This window comes from Magallana gigas, chromosome 3, assembly GCF_963853765.1.
Source record: "Magallana gigas chromosome 3, xbMagGiga1.1, whole genome shotgun sequence".
Lineage (NCBI taxonomy): Eukaryota > Metazoa > Mollusca > Bivalvia > Ostreida > Ostreidae > Magallana > Magallana gigas.
The window spans coordinates 14,371,161-14,392,545 of NC_088855.1; the positions used below are offsets into that span (position 1 = coordinate 14,371,161).

At 32.4% G+C, this 21,385-nt stretch overlaps 1 protein-coding gene and 1 long non-coding RNA gene across 3 annotated transcripts; one reads left to right on the forward strand and one right to left on the reverse strand.

Annotated features, from left to right (window-relative positions):
• The first annotated feature begins 3,147 nt into the window (after positions 1-3,147).
• On the forward strand, positions 3,148-6,221 carry LOC105330827 (G-protein coupled receptor 157). Its single transcript, XM_011432746.4, has 3 exons — positions 3,148-3,630; positions 5,186-5,403; positions 5,492-6,221. Exons 1-3 carry the CDS (start codon positions 3,201-3,203, stop codon positions 5,810-5,812), a joined length of 969 nt encoding a protein of 322 aa, XP_011431048.3. The 5' UTR covers positions 3,148-3,200; the 3' UTR covers positions 5,813-6,221.
• A 763-nt stretch (positions 6,222-6,984) lies between these two features.
• Positions 6,985-12,204, reverse strand: LOC105330826 (uncharacterized). Of its 2 annotated transcripts, XR_010711836.1 has the most exons (6): positions 10,751-12,204; positions 9,799-9,863; positions 9,517-9,613; positions 9,374-9,417; positions 8,823-8,954; positions 6,985-8,095 (listed from the first exon to the last, which is right to left on the reverse strand). It is a non-coding gene; the product is annotated as an uncharacterized lncRNA (long non-coding RNA). The 2 variants fall into 2 exon arrangements; XR_010711835.1 differs by lacking the exon at positions 10,751-12,204 and having other exon boundaries at positions 9,799-10,138.
• Positions 12,205-21,385: the final 9,181 nt, after the last annotated feature.

The window sequence follows — 21,385 nt, forward strand, 5'->3', positions numbered from 1 at the left end:
TTATCATTGTTCTTGGAGGACCAATATTAATGTTAAAGGCTTTCTTTTGTAACCCTTGCCTACGAATTTACATCCCTGCGAACGTATACATAAACAAGTATTTGTTTAATAGTCAATAAAACTGTCCCGAATACACTATCAGCCAAATATCGTTTACAATTACCATTGTAATACGTGTTATCCTTGCTGATGAAAGATGAGAGTAGAAAGTTAAATGTTAATATGTTGTGTATAATACAAATGAAGAAAAGTATTGGTTGCAAATGAAATAAAATAAATGAGTCTCTTAGTCAAGTTAAATATTGAGGAACAATGTCTGTAGAACTTTTATATGGGCTGCGTTTAGAAGTCAATTAATTTAGTTACCTGCAGGAAGATTGCAGGTTTTTAGTTTATGAAGAATTAATAATATCGATCACTAAAAATTTTCAAAACACCTTCAAATCTTTAGCTGGTTGGTAAAACAATCATAAAGAAATCTGTCCTTTTCAAAAATTTATACATTAAAAAGGGAAGATAATAGTTAAATTTTAAATATAAATAATTCACTTAAACCTTGATTCCTCAAATGTTAAACGTGTATGTCCTGGTTAATGAAAAGCCTAAATCCTATGTTTAAAGATTTTTAGATCAGGAATTTAAATTTCACCTTATGGAAGCCATTTAGAAGACAGAGTTCAGAGCGTTATGTAAATAAATATTCATAGAGTATATGGTATCATTATCACGGCAAGAAACCTTGTCTATAGACAACTCATCTGCTTTTACCCAATTTATAATTTCATTTTTGATAAAGGTTTCGCCTCAATTATATCTGTTTAAAATGCGCGAAATTCATGCTTTGTTTAATATTAGAAACTTCATTTTAAAAAGTTGTTGGTTTACTGTGCATATAATTTATTTTGAATGTGATATTTACTATAACGCAATCTTAATGGGAACAAAAACAATGCAATAGCCTTGTTTATATACCAAGGAATTGAAGTTTCATATCTTGCTAAAATCTTCACAACTGGCATTAAACTTTTAAGCAATAATTTGAAATAACTTTGTTTAATAGAACAAGATATTTGTCTTAATTAAAATTGTAAGGGTTTTGTTTCAAGATCTCCCAAACACCAAAAGATCATAAATATACGAATTATTTCGAGAAAAAAAAGCTCTCTTTGGTGATTAGCATGTTTTTCATTGGTTTCTTAAACAAGCATTTGTTTGATATCTGCTTAAACATAAAACACGGTCAGTGTTGTGGGTTGGATTTTGTTAATAATAGAATATCATATACATAAAGTAAAGAAAAAACAAGTCACTATTAAGATTGCGACGATCTAAAAGGAACCAGCATTAATGAGGGACATTTAAATGAGAAGCATCATTGCTTTGACTCTAAACTTTAGATCTGACTAACATTCAGTTTTAAGTGCACATTCTTTCTACCAAAAATATATTAGTCTAAGACGGTCAGACTAGCCCTATTGACAGTTGGGTTTCGAATAATGATACACAATTTACATTAATTCCTATCTAATATTTTGAAAAAATAAGCTTTTTAATCAATTTATAATTTTTTTTTAGAATGCATATTAAACGTAATTAGTTTTATTCTTAAAAGGTATTTTACTTGATGTACAATGTCAGATAAATGTTGGAGATGTTTAAATTACTAGCAGCTTTGCTTTAGAATTTTAAATTCGAAATATGAATTTTATACAAGTATTTAATGTCTCATTAAAATCATTCATTTGCGTATACGTGTATTTGTCATTTTCTTACAGCCCGTGGTGAGCCCCCTCGTTTATTTTGAGTACATTTGTAAATACCCTGTCTGAACCTCTATTCACTGGACCTTAACCCCCCCCCCCCCAGTCCCTGCAATATCAGTTTTGACACGGCAGTCCAGAGAGAGAAGGAAGCACTTAATACTTCTCTTGGTTTTATTCATGTTTGAATATATACTCAACAAAATTTCTACGTGTTCACCCTGATCAATAGAATAATTTGAAAATAACAAAATGAAATAATGTGAAATTTTCAACTTTTCGTAACTGATATGTCTTTTCATCAATAGAACAGATTGTGTAAAGCGTTTTAATGCTTGGAAGCATGTCTTATCCAAGACTGTATTTAAGGTTAAGTATGGAGCGCATTTGTGTAAAGCCACAATTCCTTATTGTTGGTTTGAATATATTTTCTTACGGGTCGCATACGGGCATTCCAGCCATATGGGTATTTCAACCATATGTTTATCCGGCGACTAACCATCCGGTATCCAGTCTTACTGCCACGGATTGTGTAAATTGAGGCCGCCCTTTGAAGAAATTGCTTTGTAACATTTAATTTGTACTTAATTGTATAAATAATCCGAAAGAAAACTCTTACAATTATTTTTTTAAGGGGAAACAGGACATTGATCACGTGACTATCATTGCAATGATGCTTTGATGTGCTAACTCTTTTAGAAAATCATAATTCATTTGATTGTATGATACTACGATGTCATTTATCCATTATGACGTCAAACATGATTTGACTGATTTTTCCCCCCATACTTACGGCTCTAAAGAAGTCAAATTGTCACGAGTAGTCATAGTAGCAGAATTAGGTGTATGGGTGATTCCTATTGTAGTAACTCCCTTGAATGCCAAGAAAGTGGCCATGAAAATTTAGTTATAAATGAAAAGGTTATAAAGCAGATGCTTAGGTTGATATATGATTTTTTTTAATTTTAATTTCATTGAGAATTTTTTATGTGCCACCACATTTTGTTCAAATTTAGAATCAAAAACTCCAAAATTTAATCTGCTGAATTTAGCAATTTTTCGATAAAATTGTGATATTGCTATGTAAAAAAAAAGCCAGTGATGTATATAATTTTCAAAAAGCAAAAAACATTCATTGATAAATAATTTTACACTGCAACGCCCTGTTCCCCCTTAAAAATTTCTTTTAAATGCTCGAAAATCTGTGCATATACAAGATCACAAAGATTTTATGAACTTTTTAGTTAAATATTCTCTTAACATTACTTCCTTTTCCTAAAAAAAAATATGTCTCACTACAAGCAAACTTTGAATTCGTAATCAATAAAAAAATAATCAAGATTACTCATATCTATCCCACGCTGTCAATTTAGATAAAACACCGCTTTAAGGGACATGAATTCACGTCACGTCTAGATTAATGCAATATCGCTGAATCCAATGGAGTTGTTACAAAATAGTACAACCCAACCCGTTGAGTTTGGGCCCATTCTGGCATTGACTGGAACCAGTAGTGCCCTTTCTGTGCTAGGGTCAGTGGGTATCTTTGTAAGTTTTTACAAAGATCCAGAAAAGTGTTTCACTTTTCGTCTTCTTTTTTACCTTTCATGCGCAGATGCTGTTAATGCTTTTGGTAACTTTATTGGCGTGATCAGAAACCTTGCTATCACTGAGCATTATTCTCCTTGCGATTCGGACGACGTTTGCATTGGTCAAAGCTTTTTGACAACTTCCGCTAGTCTGGCCTCGTTTTGGTGGACTTTCCTTGCGGCATTAAACCACTTTCTGTATAAACGAAGTAGTGGGAGTTTTCATTTGGAGACTCGACGAAATCAGATTATTTCTCACTTTGCAGGATGGGGATTTCCACGTAAGTTAAGATAATAAATAATGATTTTTCAACAAAACGTGCTAGAACAAAATTATGAACTTACATGCACAAAACTTGACAATGCATAAAATGTAGATGATCAATGTGGTGTGCCAGCTGAGAATACGATGACGCTTTTAAGAAAATCACAGCTTTGTGATTTTTTTCTTCATATGCATTTTAAGCTCAATCAGGCTACTCTTGGTAGATAAGAACATAAATCCCTATTCTTCCAAAATTGCACAAAATCAGTTTGTGAGAAATGAGAACTACTTTGAACGATAAATGAAAATGTTTTGATAAATAATTTTATTTTACCGGAAGCGTTCCCATTTTTATGGTTTAAAAATGGTCACTGTTTGCAAGCAATTTATAAGTGTTTAACGATAAGCATACAGTGTACATGTACTTTGGATCATTTTTCAAATAACTAAGTAATATCAAGTGGTGACTTCAAAGGGTTATCATAAAGGTTTGTGGACTACCACTATAACATGCATAAATCCCTCGATGACATTGATTTTTTGCTGATATGTATGAAAAAGATAACACACTTTTTGATATTCACGTGCACGGTTAGAGACTTCCGCATTTCATTCCCTTCTACGTCATGCGACATAATTATGCACAACGATAACATTTGACTTCACCAAGGAGTTTTATTGACAGTCAATCTATTTCTAAATATGTTTCTTGAAATGAATTTGTTTAAAAGTAATTACTAGTAGTGATAAGGTTTCATTGCCGTTCTCCAGCAAACAAGAAAGACCAGGTTGAGAATAATAGCATCTTTTATTGCATCAAATTACATAAATACAATTTTTTTTTATATAACTTTTTTATATGTAGAATTTTTGATAGCAGCCGCTTCTCCGTCTTGTTGTTTACTGTTGATACAGATATAGATGACATACAATTCATTCATATAACAATCTGTAACAACCTTTGCATTTTCATATTCATAGTTCATATTCACAATAAAACAATCAATGGATGGAAATAATTTATGTAATTTCTCATCAAAATAGAGAATCAGTATGATTTTTGCAAGGTAATAGATAATATTAATGGTATCATTTATTCTGTACATTTTGAAGATATTATGCCTTCTAATAAGCAATCATTTAATATTTTCTAAAAGCGAGATCATGTATGTTTCAAAACTGATGAAAATACTAAACTAATGTAACTTAATCGCCTTTTATAATTGCTTTCACATGCACACACTTTCAAATATAATTTGTCAGTGAAACTGCTTAATATTTGAGTTTCTTAAATTATTATACCCAACCACACACACACACACACACACACACACACATGCGATCGAAACTCTTCAATTAAAATGTTTTATCAAGTCTCTCAACTACATGTATGCCATGTATAAGGTGTCATACATGTAAGTCATATCAATTCATACATGTGTATTCATTTAAAAAAATACTATTTGATCAAGATAAAATTATACAAACATACAAAAACACATTCGGACTTGCAAGTCAATTTTTAAATAATAGAACTAGTGTCTCGTCTTCATAGTGAACACTTTTTTCAGTTCTGATAGCCACAATTGCCCTCTCCCTCGGCGTATTAGGAGAGGATTATTCTGCCAGTAGTGGCCCGTGGTGTTGGATTAAAGATTGTGACACCATTCCACTGAGCCCCATATTTTGGATGTTTCTCGCAGGAAAATTTTGGGAGATTTTAGCGTATATAGGCACGTTTGCCATTTATATGCTTCTGAAAGCTGAACAATGGAACAGTTTAAGAATGGTAAACCCCATTTTACGCTTTTGTAATTTTTGGCTTATGTTGAAGAAAATTCACATGTATTTATAGGTTTTATATAACATTCTTGCAGAACAATAGACTTCTACCATTATCAAGTGGTCGACAGTCATATGAAGCTATTCCGCCACCAAGAGGTTCTAGAAATGAAGACTCTTCCATCGACGACAGATTTGGCTTACTGTGGATATTCTTATATCTTTACGTCACGCGTGTCTGGGGAACAATTCGGTTCTTTATTTTTGTTGGTCATAATGGTTCCCCGTATTTGCCAACTGTCAACAAGGTTGATAAGGTCTTGTTGTATTTTCAGAGCGTGGGAGATAGTGCTCAAGGATTTGTTAACTTTGCAGGGCTTATTTTGTTACCGTATATTTTAAGAAAGTCCAATTAACCGTTTCCCGCTTGGCCAAAAGTAATTATCTACATTGTGTATCAATATTTATGTAAAGGATGATTTTTATTCTTTTAAACATTTTCATAACTGAATTATACCTGATTTTAAGAAAAATATATAACAGAATGATATGAATTGTGATAAATATGACTAGTTCCAAGATACAGAGTATAAACATGATATCTACTCGTTTTTCTTTTAATCTCATTGATTTAAATTTCAAATAAAGGGAAATCAGTAGTCCATCAAAGGAAGTATATAAAGAGAAATCAAAGTTGTCTTTACCTGGGTTAAAATCAATGAGATTAAAAGAAAAAGGAACAATTGTGATCGTTTGCAATAACTTTCACGATTACAATTGTTCCATACTATATATGCGTTCATCTTTAATTATGATATTCATTTTATTTTGATCTTCATTTGGCTTTTTTGTAATATTCATGTGTAACTAGTTTTTCAAATTTTACAAGAAATATCATGATTTAAAAAGAAAAGGTATGGAGATCATTTATAATCTAGATCTTTTTATCACTCAATTCTTCGTTTTTCTGATTGGTTTCTTTCAACTGGCATTTAAACACAAAAAACTTTTTTCTTCAATTGGCTCAATAGGTTAACATGTCTAAATCAACGTGTAACATAATCAATACCCTGTAATTTATGGTCAAAAGGAGTAAAAGAACTTATTCTGTATAGATACATTTGATAAAGGTTTTTTTTTCGTTTTCGAATTAAGGGAATAATGAATTCGAGCTGGTTTTCATTATTTTTTTTCAGTCGTTAAATATGATGGGTCATGATTTCATATCTATACCAGGAAGGAACAATGTGACTTGTCAAATAAATGTTTAAATCCGTATGACTTTTAAAATTTGTACACGTCCGTATAATTTATGCAGACAAATTAACATTTTCTTTACATTAAATGATAGAAAATAAATTCAATCAAAAGAAAGGCATGAATAGCTATCACAATGTATGCTCATACGTTAAAGCTTTCTGATAAACAGTTTCTCGGTTTACAAAGCGCCCATTACCCACATACAACACAGAAGTGAATCAATATATAACAAATGAATTCTGAATCATTTCTTTAATTGAAAATATAATGTGACTAGTCATTAGACAATACATTTGTTATATTCTGATTTTCCACATAGTTTTTGCGTGAAATCGGTGGAAAGCTACTGCAGTTATAGCACCGCATCACACACAGGGTACTGAAAGGTTAAATGATCGGTTTTATTATAACACCACACACGTTAAACGCAATTAAAGTGCAACATCACTAGCAAAAATCAAAGTTCACGTTCGTGTTACAGCACCGACGATATCCAAAAATAATCATTCAATGCTTTAATATATGCTTATAAATCCGTAAATACTAAGGAGGTAGTTTAGCAGTAGTTTGTGATAATTTATTACTCAGTATTTTCTTCTTTTTTTTTAAATAAAACTGCGAGATTAAAAACTATGACTGCTATTTACGTCTTGTTTTAATCATTTTAAATTATAATGATTCTCAAATAGGCATACGCATAATCTTTTTGAAATTTAAACGAATAAATGGATTGGGAGAATTTCATCGAAAGAAAGTATCGTAACGGAACTAAAGTCAAAAATTAGGAGTTAAAAAATGTCGTGTTAACTTCTAAATTTGTATTTAAAAAGTAAGAGACACAAGTAAATGAAACACCCTATCACATTTCATTTGCTCATAATTTTCAAAAGGGTATCTTTGATTATAAAACTGTAGGAATATTTTGTCATTTTCTTTTCTTCATTTAAGAAGAATAAGTTACATATTAGTTATATCTAAATGGGTCTGTTCAAAAAATATTTGTTTTCAGTTTAATTTTTGAACTGTCTTGATATATTTATCAGTTTTTCCGTCGTCATTTATCATCGAAAAATAATCCTAAATGGTATTTTTGAACTTACCATCCCATTTTATCATGAACTACCAGTAAAACTGATGCTGCTGAAGACTCATTAGATTTCTTTGTCTTTTGTTGTATAAGAATAAACAGATAAGTCCAAGTATTATTATCACGCTAATCCCGAGGGCTACCCCGAGTATTTTCACGAAAAGGAATAGATGGGGCTCGTGTCCTAAATGTGGTTCCGTTTCCTTTGATGTGTTAGCTGTTTTGTAGGTATTTTCGGAGTCCGTGGATACGTGTGATCTCTCCGATGTTGTCACAAGCGAATTGACTTGTTTTTCATTATAACTTGTGGACGGAATCATGTTGAAAGTTGACGATGCGATAGTGTCTTTATCTGAAAATTGTTTAAAAAAATAATTCATTAAAAAGAATTATATCAATATAAAAAAGTTGAATTTGAATATTATTTAAGTGTACATACTATGATGCATTGTAGAAAAAAACTATCCCATTCTAAATATAGAACAAATCAAATTGTTTAAATTTTTTACAGATTTTGTTTTGTTTTTGCTTTTTTTATTTAGGTTTTAGGGGATCGGGGATGGGTGTTGTGTGTGTTAAGATTTAAATTAAATTTACAGTTGAAAAATAAAATGTTTAACACTGTTTTTCAAGAATACCAAATTGCAAGAAACGACAGCTTGTGCTTTATTTTTATTGATGCTGCTGTCTTTGTGTGTGATATTATACGGTATTATAATTATTGCTTGTTTAGATATTGGTACAAAATTACCGAATGCAACTAGCGTTACATTTTTTTTATAACAAAATATATATCCCGTATAGTATTGCTTGTTAGGTTTGTTGCTGACTTAATACATAAATGAATTGGGTTGATCGGTCTCATAGACGGCGAGGTGAATAAATATCTCTCAGTCCCCAGGAAAACAAAACATTTACAAGGTTTGTTACTGACTGGCTACAAAAATATATCGGATCAATCTCATAGACGGCTATGCAAACCTGATATATTTCCTTAGTCAATGTTTGAAAAACCTTATAAGTAATATTTTGAGAAAAATATATAACGTCAGATAACTGTGCTAAATACACGTATATACCATAGCTTAGACATCCGAGAGCGGAGTGACATTCAGCCTTGGAACAGTTGCAAATGGAGCTACACAGCTTTCCATACCAAGGATAACCACATTCTGTCCTGCACCTGACACCATGAAAGCCAAGAGGACATACTATACAAAAGATTTGAAAGTTAATTATCATTTACCGTTGTATATATCAAGACTCGGGGGTAGAGTGGTTCTTTTCTTACTTTTGTCTTGATTTGTTTTAATGCTATGTATTCTGTCTCATGGTACCATTTACTACCGTACTTAAAATTGAGTGCTTCAATATAGTATTTAGGTGATTATTTTGAATGAAAGACTTATGGAAGTGCGTGCAAATATCATATTACAACCATAAACAGTTCATTACAAAGTTTTCACAACTTTTCTCTCTTAAATCAAAAGATAAAATTCACTTAAAGGAGATATAAATTTACTATTACTGAACTGACTTTTTACAGATTTACAGTACACACTTTTTTGGTAATTTTTAATGATTTTAAAAGTATAATGGATTCATTTTTGGTTATAAACGTTTAATTTACCTTGACATTTTTCGTCCAAAAAATTGTAGTTTTCACAACACAGTCTGAAAGCATAGTATAAAAGGTTGATAAAGTATACCATTATTGACGCAAATATCAGCTTCCTTAGCTTTTGTCCGGAGTTGAATTCTCAATGTACGTACATACAATTTCCGTTTGATTTCTCACAGCAGCCGAAGTCGGTTTCCATGTCACTCGCACTGATTATTAAGAACGTCAACCAAAGGTACTTGTTCATTCCTGTGTTGAAAATCAGATATTAAAAATGTACAATATGCATTCATCTATGATATACATGTACTTTGGTAGTTATCCTAACTTGATTACTTACCTCTTGTATTATCAGGATGATTTTCATACTCTAGGCGATAAATTTAATTAGACAAAGAAATCATAAATAAATGAATTAAAAAGTACATACATACCATTAGGAAACGTAGCATATTGGCACGGTAGATTCATTTGTAGTCTGCCGGGTCTCTGATTTATTCTGCATCATACATATGTTGAATTAAAACTACAGAAGTAAACTTTACTAAAACATTCATGATTATCTAACTTCCTACAATGTATATATTATCCAGGGCAGGAATATACTTTAACTGACTCTTTATATCTTAAATGTATGTTAGACACGTAAAATGCACACTAAAAATGAAGTTTTTTTTATTGTTTCTAAACTTTAGATCATATCATATTTCGATAATTTCAAGTAACCAATATCATTTCACGGTAACACATTTTAATTAATGTTTTTGTATCTAATTTGCTGAAGGTGGGTACGGACATATCAACAATTTTTATAGCAAAAATTCATTAAATACTGTCAGTCCTTAAATTTGAACAAAATATATGGTAATTTCTCTTTTAATTCAAAATATATTTCACTGTTGATATAGAAAATAGTACAAAAAGCATTGATTAAAATGTTGTTTTACGCAAATAGGTATTAATTGCTCGTGAACTTATTTAAATTTGAATTAACAAATATGCATAAGAAAAATCACTTTATATGAAACAAAGTACGTTGAGTTTACAAAAAGTTCAGAAAAAAAATCAACTTTTGGAAATCAAGACATTCTTTTGTCAATTGGTATGAAAATATGCACAAATAAAAGAAAGAAACCTACTCGGTTTTTTTTTAATTCTTCATTTTTATTTTGTGAATTTATTTTAAATACATTTTAAGATCGATAAAACATTTTCAGATCAACTGCTTATATAAAACTGCATTGTCTTTTTATTGCAGTGCATGAAAACAGAAAATGCAGCTTATTCATTACATAATATTATTTTTAGATAACCATGCAACGGTTAATTTAAAACCTTATGATGACCAAATCCTTTCTAGCAAGCAACTTTCTGCAATAAACCTACCTCAAGTCTAAGTGCCAAGACTAGAAATAGTTTTCGAATATTTAGATAGGAAATAAAAACCACCCGGAAATTAAAAGATTTTAGCAGGAACCTTCATCTGCATGAAACTGTTCTAATAGAACCACGAGGAAGCATGTCACAGTATTTGCCGTATTATCAGTGGATATTTGACCTGATTCCAAAATTGGAAATTTCGATTTCTTTGTAATCGAAGCATGCTTATAAAGCTTTATAATTCATTTCAATATGAATACATATGACAATTGTGTTGTGTATATACGAAACTACGCTTATAAACGGTTTCATTGTAACTGATCTTCTTTCTTAACCTTTTGATAATCATGATTAAAATTGTATCAAAGAGGACCACATAGTGTAGAAATGATATGCATTCTTAAAATAAAAAATTATACTAGTCTTTAGAAAGTAGATAGCTTTTTAATGGTAATAGCATGCAAATCAAAATTAAGAATTGTTACAGTACATGATAGTACTTGTGCTGTGGTAACACATGTACTAAAATTATTTTGAAAATCTCATTTTATTAAATCTTTAAGCAAGTATATCTTTCATGTGCGTTTGAAACCAATAAGTAAATGATTAAACGCCGTTGAGTTGAATGATTTTCTAGAAACTATGGGTTTGATATAGAAACGAGTGTTATTACATAACATGAAATATTTAAAACGGGAGTTACGATTTCGCTAAATTTATCGTGGTTATTACTCTTATTCTGCCATAATAGTTGTGTATGCATTTTCTAAATATATTTGGGTATTACATATATGTATATATACTTCTTATCAATTTGATTGTTCTATTAACATTTTGTATAGATGTGTCTTGAAAGGGAAGATATCGCTTATAATGTCTTGCAAGAATATACGTTTCATCTTGTAAAAATAACTCGTCAATAATCATAGTTCTCTTTTCGCCGTTATTGGTGCATTGTCTGTGTAAAAGTATAGAACTGCATGTTGTCATGGCAACACTTCCAAATACGCTGGTAATTCTACAGGACTGTGACGACCAGTCTCTTGTGATACTTGATCAACGTATGCGTTTCTTGATTTACCAACAAATTTCTTCCTACTTCTGTCGTCTGTTCTTCCTACACGTGAAATCTCAAAATGTCCTTGAGAGACTTCAGAAATGTTGATGTTATTTCTGCTGTTGATATTGCTTGCCACACAGTCAACATTGCGATGATTAAAGTAATTCAGCAGCCTGAAATCCTGTTCATTTGGTTGTGAAATATTCAGTGCTTCAAATTCTCGTCTTCTCTTACATAAGAATAGACAGACTAGTCCTAAAATGATAAGAAGGCTTATACCCAGGGTATATCCAAGTAACTTCACGATAGAGACCAACCAGAGCGCGTCTTTGGAAACAAAATCCGTCTCAATGAACGCTGTTGTCAATTTCTCTGTATGTATTGATGTCAATCGTGTCTTATTAACGCCTTTTGTACCTAAGATAAAAAAATACACCGTATACAACTTATAAAATATTTTACAATTTCTGAAATACAAGTGTGAATAATATTTTTTGAAATTAAAAAACCCCCAATGAAAATACGCATATAATGAACATTTTTGCACAAGAGAAAATTGCAGTCTTTTTTATTAATTAAAGTACTTAGTAATAGCATATATGAACCTCTTTTCGATTCAAATTTATATGATTAACTTTTATTTTCCATGAAAGAAAAGGAGTATTCCCCTGAATCTTTTTTATTGGAATGTTGTTTTTGTTTATTTTCTGTCGATATTCTTGGGTTATACCTGCTGTTCCATCCAGCTTATGAGTCGTCGGTGATTCCAAATCTACAAACGATATGTAAACTGTACATAATCAATATTGTCTTATTTTTAACTAAAAGATAAAATATCTATAGTGTATTTGCTATTTCATATAATATTTTAATGTAATCAATGTATGTATAAAATGATAAAAGTGCTAGAATTTTATATATAACACTGTGCCGGTGTAATGAAGAATAATGACCCCCGTAGAATAATGACCGGGGGTCATTTTTCTACGTAGAATAATGACCCCCTTAGCTGAAGAAAAAAGACCCAGGGGTTATTTTTCTTCATGTTAAACATGAAGAAAAATGACCCCCCCCCCCCCCGTAAACAAAAGTAAAAATTGGTTACCCCGTATCCAAGATATGACTTTGAAATTACCTAATTTTTCACTCTGTTCAACTGATTTTGAAGTTATAAGCACCGAACACACGCAAAACACTCTGAAATTGCCACAAATTGATTGTTAACGGCTACGTTACTTCCCTCGTCGACACACGGCGGGAAATGACGGAAATAAAAAAAAATTAATACACAATGAGGATACTGTGAGATAATTAACGAACAATAATCATGAAAGAATAATTGTTGTAATGATATAAGCAATATTCATTTGTGAATGAATTGTCAATCGAAGAATGATACATGTATATATCTTTATGGAAAAAAGACTAAGGGACAGGTAACGTAGGAATATGAATACTTCTTATTTACATTTCTTGGGGAAAGTGATTTTTTTAAAAGCATTCTGCGTTAGTTTTGTTTTCTTCTACGTAATGCATGAACATCAATATTCTAAACATTTGTTGTAATGTTGTGTTGTGATCATGAATAGACTTTATTCTTTTAGATCAAATTTGTGAAGAGTACCTGAGTATAGTAAATCTTAATAGATAATAAACACTGATCGATTATGATAAGAAAAGATTGTTTCTGAAAGCGTTGATAAGAGGTTAGGGCCCATGTTAGGGGTTTATATCCCGCTTGATTTTGATCACACGATCTTTATTGTATAAAAAGTTACCAATGCTCATACAAACTATTGAAGCATTAATCATCTTAATATTAACTAAACTTACTAAAGTATGCCGAGGATAAAGTAAAATATATTTTTTGTAAGAGTACTCTCAGTACTTTGACGATTTTCCTTTTTGGCCGTTAACCTCTACTGGCGTAATGGCTGCTGTCAGTGCCAACTAACTTCAGCTTGGTTATAATGCCTAACAGTGGAGTAAACTTTTCATAATTTTGGTTTTTTATCATTAATTCTGGAAGATGAACTTGTATGTAGCAGGCTTGGGGTAATGTTAAATGTAATGGTAATGCATTGCAATGCATTACATGTTTTCAAAGTAATGCTAGTAATGTTTAATGCCTCAAAATTAGCATTACAAGTAATGCTAATGTAATGCATTACTTTCCAAAATCTAGTGTAATGCTTGCATTACATGGCATTACTTTGCATTACTATGCATATTTATGCATGTTCACTTTAAAAAATGTGATGAATAAATGAATAGTTGAAATTGAATTTGATTAAATTTATTTTTAAAGAAGAAAGAAATAATTCTAATTAAGAAAAAAATGTTTTAATTGTACATGTTTTATTAAAAAAAGGTTTTAAAATTCATGTTTGAATTGTTTATATTATTAAAGATAACAGCACAATTTCATAACATTTTTAAGAGTGTTGTTATTAAGAGTCTTTAATCATTTAAACAATTTACTCCAATTAGTTTGCACTTCAATAAGAAATGTGTCAACAACACACTATGCCCCCAGGATAATCTAAGTATCAAAACAATCTATTGTTATAAGAAGTGCTAAACACCCCAATCCCCTTCCCTTCGCTATGTCACAATAGAATAGGAGACAGACATGCACCTTTAAAAGCAAAATGAATGCACTGTCCATCCATGATGAAAATCAATACCACTTCCAATATTATAACCCATTTGAAAATAATCTTACTTATTTTCTCTCTCTCTCTTTCTCTCTCTCTCTCTTGTATATTAATTACACTGTACATTAGTTTGGACTGATAGAAAATAGAAGATTAATGTATTTAATCTATTATTGCACTTAATATATCCTAAGATAAAGATCGTCAAATAGTATTTTCCAGCCCAAGCTTTGACTGCTCCTGCAAAACATTTATTTAGTATAGCCCGGAAGATAGATGCATTTAAAAGATGAATCCTTTGAAACTTCGATCATAAGTGCAACAGCAATCTTTTGTCTTAAATTGTCCTCCGTAAAAAGAAATACGATTAAAATATATTAAAAAATATAACTGGGAAAAATCGTCTGTTTATAAATTAATAAAATTAAGTGTCCAAAATTATAAAGATTTGTGTAATCTGGGGATATATCTATATTTAGCTTTTAAAAACCGCAACATTATTTCATAAATTGTTTTTTGTTACGCATGTTATCCTGTGTCTCTATTTCATATCTGATATTGTATCATGCCAAATGTCTATAAATATCATTTTACTTAAGAAATATGTTGTTCATATTGCCACAATATGATTATATATATGGAGCAAATAAAGAATGACTCTTGTTTATTCATTGAACCTGATACTGAGCATGAAGCTGTAGATATGTTAAAGAGTGTTGTATATTTGAAACATTTGCAAAAACTCTTTATTAGCTTTACTTTAAAAAAAAAGTAATGGTAATGGTAATGCATTACTTTACTCATGTAATGGTAATGTAATGCATTACTTCAAGAAAACCAAGTAATGGTAATGGTAATTTAATGCCCAATTCATGAAGTAATGGTAATGTAATGCATTACTTTACAATGTAATTCGCCCCAAGCCTGGTATGTACCCAGCAGTTTGTATTGTGGAAATCCTCAATGCAAGTATAATTCATGAACAATATGAAGAATATAGAAGATGCGACGGCGAAGCGGGATATGAGAGGAGAGGAAAGTGCTAAGTTGCGAAAGAGAAGAAGTGATACTACTATCGCTTCTTCGCCTTTGCAACTTCGCACTCTCGCCCTCGAATCTTCGCGCTTTCGCGTTTTTAGTTCACCCAGACGAAGTCAATGGGAGCATATCCTATACCCCCAGCGTCGGCGTCCGGAGCTGGTTAAAGTTTTAGTTGCAGCTCCTGTATCTAAGCTATTACTTGTCCTCTCTTCACCAAAATTACATGGATGATGCATCTGGACCTACTAAATCTGGTTCCTAACTTTCAGATGCTGGAGGAGGTTAAGGTTTTTGGAGCAGATTAAAGTTTTTGTTGCAGGTGCCCTTTAATAGCAATATCTAAGTTACTGCTGGTCCGTACTTCACCAAACATGCATGGGTGGTGTGTCTTATGATACTGATGCACCAGACAGGCTTGAGTGCTGAATAGGTTTTGGATCCTGGAGGAGGTTAAGGTGTTTGGAGCTGGAGTACTATTTCAAACTTGCATAGCTGATTAAACTGTAATATGAATGAATCGCAGAGGTAAATTCAGATGCAGAGCTTGATCTTCATTATTAATGATGCTCAAAATATATATCTTAGTTATTGCAGGTCCTAACTTCACCTAACCTGAATGGATGCATTATGGTGTTTTATGATACAGATGCACCTGACAGGCATGGATGCTGAATCAGAGCCATAGGTTGGAGATGTTGGAGGAGGTATAAGATTTAATTGCTGGTGCCCTCTGATGATGATATCTTAGTTAACTGGTCCTAACTTCACCAATCTTGCATGGATAGTGCGTCTTATGATACTGATGCACCTGACAGGCTTGAATGCTGAATCAGAGCCATAGGTTTATGATTCTTGATAAGGTTTAGTTTTTTTAGAATAGATCACATGTTTTATAGATGATAGCTTGCATATTTGATGTAACTATATTATAAATGAAACGCAGAGGTTGCTTTAGATGGAGAGCCTGATCTCCATTATCAAGGATGCTAGAAAAATCTCCTACCTCACTCAATCCTGCTTGATAGATAGATGTGGTTGTTGTTAAATGATGTAACATGATTCCTATGATATAGTATTGTATGATTTGAAACACAATTGTTTAATAGGATACAATATAATACCATATGTTATATTGTAAAACGTTATATGATACGATAAAATATTGTATCTTTTTTTATGCCCCCCTCGAAGAAGGGAGGGCATATTGCTATGCTGCTGTTGGTCTGTCCACTAACAGTTTCCGTTCATTTTCTTCGCAGAGGATGAACATATTGAAATGAAATTTGGTATACAGGTTTATCATGATAATATCTAGGTCAAGTTTGATATTGGGTACGATCGAGCAATTTTCAACAGGGCTATGGCCCTTGGACGTAGAAAAATTCCAGTAATTTGCAGTTCATTTCTTTTGTGGATGGTGGATGTTTCCAAGGAGGGGGGGGGGGGCATAAGTGTTTTACAAACATCTCTTGTTTTTATATTTAATGATATGATATTGTATCATGATATTGTTAGGTATAGTATTGATTAATAAGATACAATATTGTAAAATATTATATTGTATTAGTTATTTATTATTTAATCACATGATAGTATTACATATGATATTGCAATATATAATATTGCATCCTATCATATTATATTGTATATTCTATGATATTGTATCATACAGTATTGTGTTATGATATTTGTTTCTGTAATATAGAATTATATAACATGAAATTGTATATATGATATTGTAATATTATAAAATATCGTATCATACGAAATTGTATATTATGATATTGGTTTATATGATATATTATCATATCGCATGAAATTGTATTTTATGATATTTTAATATAAATTATTGTATCATATGATACAATGTGAATGATATGATTGTATTAGATAATATTTTACTTTATCCCATGATATTGTATCATTTGATATGATACAATGTTGTATAAATCTATATTGTATTATATAAAACAATATCATATTATCTATCAAATATGATACAGTATCATACAATACAATATCATAATATAAAATTTACATTCACTTTTTTCCCTCTATTAAATTGCATTGGTTGATTTGAGTGATATTTACGCACAACACAGAAGACAATATATTAAATTGTATAATCAAGCATTGGTTTATTACTTTTTGAAAGATGAGGTCTTATAACTGCAACAGTGAGTGCAAAAAAAAATTCATAACGCGCTAGCGCGCGTTATACAATTTGTATGCAAACCGTTGCAGTTATGAGACCACATCTTTCAAAAAATAATAAACCAATGCTTAATCATACAATATAATATCATAGGTTTCAATGTTATGATGTATTATTGCAATATAATATTGTTTCATATAATACTATATTGTATTATGTTTTATGATAATCTATTATTTGATCAAATACAATTATAATGTATAACACAATACAATGTCATATCATACGTTATAATATCGTTATAATATCATATTACACAATTTTTACGGTATTTTATGGTAGTATATGATATATATTGTAAGTATGATAGGATGCAATTTTAATTATATATTATTGTATTGATTATCATATGAACGTATGATTATCATACAATTTTTTGACAGATGATATACGATATTGTGTCAAAACAGAATCCATGAATATCCAAGATCATAAAAAGGGTTTTCATATAATATGCATGATAAAGGTGGTCTCATAAAGGTGATGCCTTATAGAGGTGATGCCTCGTCTCGGTGAGCTTTGTAGTCTGTGATAACCTATGTTTTATAATTGCAGAGCTCTCCATCGTTTAAAGGGTTCCGAGGCATATTTTGGATTTTTTTTTTTCATAAAATCAATAAAATTAAATGATCCTGGGGGATAGGGTCCGGACTCCCTCTCGCGATTTACTGCGTAAAATTATTACTATTGAATTTTCCGGGGGCGGGCCCCCTCTCCCCCTCTAGATCCATGCATGAGCAAGGCGTGTCGCATAATGAAATTAGAATGTTACTGTGTTTGGTCCACGGTGTAATAACTCATGCAGCTATGTTGCGTAACCGGATAAACTAACTTTATTCAACTTCTTACATAAGAGAGTTCCAACAATGTAACAGATCGTACACAAGATAATTCTGATTATATTACATCTTCTCTTTTATAAAATTCAACATTCTGATTTATATTTAGCTTATAATTGTGTTAATTGGAGATTACAATGAAATACATAATTAAGTTAATTCAAATGAGTTGTACAAATAAAATATTATCAGATCCAATGTTCAATATTGTTCTTACTGCAAATTAGGCTGGACAAATTTCAGAATGACTAGAAATACACTGACTAGTGTAACATCAACTAAACGTAATTAACTAACATAACAAATGAGTTTTAACTGACTAGGGATTATTATGCCCTTTTACATAATAGATAATCACTTGACCGCGAATCACACGGAATAGTCGGATAAGTACTTCGGCTTTGTGACGGCTCGTCCGGAACGTGTACATCTTCGCTGTGTATCTTGTGCTTGTCCCGGCTCGGACTTCTGCTCAACCTTTGGCTTCTCCTCTGGTAATGCTGGTTTAGGCTTTGCTGGTGGTAAATGGTTTGCCGATGGATTTCTCAGGATCGGAACTTCAAGAGTGGGCGATCCTTCATGTTTGGGTTGGATCACATGCGGGTCTTCCCTTGTCTTCATCAGTTTACAGTTGTTCCTGCGGAACGTTCTTCCCTGACTGCCAGCTTCGACAATATGAGAACGTGGATGTACAGAGGCTGACACGTAGGTGGCTGGTTTCCAACCATCAGGTGTTTGAATGCGTATGGAATCTCCAAGTTCACACTGTGGTCTTGGTTTTGCACTTTGGTCATAATAGAATTTTTGCTTCTGTTTGTATTCCATAAGACGAGTAGAGACTAGGTTTGGTTCTATAATGCATGGCTTTCGCAATGTGTCACTGATGGGTATCAGTGTCTTAGCTCGCCTGGACATAAGACGTTGCATTGGTGATCCGATTTCGTTATCCCTGGGGGTGTTGCGTAGATCAAGTAGCCCTAAGTACATATCATCTCCAGACTCTGTACATTTCTTTAAGATGTTCTTGATTGTTTGTACTGATCTTTCTGCAAGTCCATTTGATTGTGGATGTAATGGTGATGATGTGACATGGTCGATCCCAAATGCTCTTGTAAACTCTTTGAATTCTTAGCATGCAAACTGTAGACCATTGTCACTCACTAATATGTCCATTATACCATAACGAGCAATACACTCCTTGATCTTTGTTATGACAGTTTTCGCTCTGGTGTCCCTTTCTAACTCTGCTACTTCAATAAATTTTGAGTTGTAATCAACTAGGATGAGGAAATGACGATTATCAAGCTCAAATAAATCGGTTCCAACTTTGCTCCACGGAAGTGAAGGTATAGGATGAATCATCATTGGTTCCCTTTGTGGTTTGTTTCTATGTGTTAAACATGCACTGCATCTGCTGACAACATCTTCAATTTGTTTGTTCATTCCTGGCCAGAACACTAATTCTCTAGCTTTCTGTTTGCTCTTAAGGATCCCTTGGTGAGAACTGTGGATTGTCTTCAATGTTACTGTTCTTAGTTCTGACGGTATGACTGTACGCTCCCCACGATAGATGAGTCCATTGTAAGTAGATAGTTCATCACGAAAGTCCCAAAATGGCATGACTTCAAGTGGTACATCACATTTCCTCTCTGGCCATCCTTGGCAAATAACTTGTTTTAGAATTTGTAGTTGTTGATCTTTCTTCGTAGATTCGACTAGTGTTTCATGGTTTGTATACGATAAGGTTTCAGCTACCATGACCATCATTTCATCATCTATCAGCCTTTCGTCACTGTTCTCTAATGGCAGTCGGCTCAGACAGTCTGCCAATCCAATTTCTTTGCCTTTAATGTAGATGAGATTGAACTCATAAGGCTGTAATCTTAACATCATTTTTTGTATCCTCATTGGTGCTGTATGAATGGGTTTTTTCATGATGGCTTCCAGTGGTTTATGGTCAGTTTCTATTGTCACTTTAGACTTCCCATACAGCAGTTTGTGGAAACGTTCACATCCGAAGACTACCGCCAACATCTCTTTCTCGATTTGCGCGTATCTCTGTTCTGCTGAGGTTAGAGCTCGAGATGCATAGGCCACAACTCCATTTTCCTGCAAAATCGCTGCTCCTAAGCCTTTCATTGATGCATCAACGGTAACAGTCACTGGTCGAGTGGCGTCAAAATAATTCAAGAGATCTGTAGAGGTAAGTGCTTTCTTGACATTAGTGAATGCTCGTTTCGATTCAACGTCCCAGTTCCAAGTTTCACTTGTTTTCATTTTCCGTAGCGGAGCTGCGAGTTCACTTAGTCTTGGAATAAACTTGGCAAGGTAAGCTAACATACCAAGTACTGTCTCAAGTTCCCCTCTGTCTTCTGGGTCCTTCATCTCAAGAATTGCTTTTACTCTGCCTGCTGATGGTTTCAAGCCTTCTCCTGTGAGACGATGGCCAACATAGTCAACTTCCGGTTTCACAAGCTCACACTTGGTTGAGTTTAACTTCAATCCGATGGTTCGGGCTTTTTCCAATACCTTTTTGAGTCGGTCAGTGTGCTCTTCCAAGGTCTTTCTGTGAACTAATATGTCATCTATTACGATTTCTACTCCTTCCATGCTGCCAAAATGAGTCACCATCTCCCTCTGAAAAACTTCACCGGAACATTTCAACCCCATTGGAATACGAAGGTATCGGTATCTTCCAAAGGGTGTGTTAAATGTTGTTAACATAGAACTGGTCTTAGACAATTTGATCTGATAGTAGCCCATGTTAGCACCCAAGGTTGAAAAATACTTGCTTCCGTGCAATCTTGTCACAATATCTTCAATACTGTT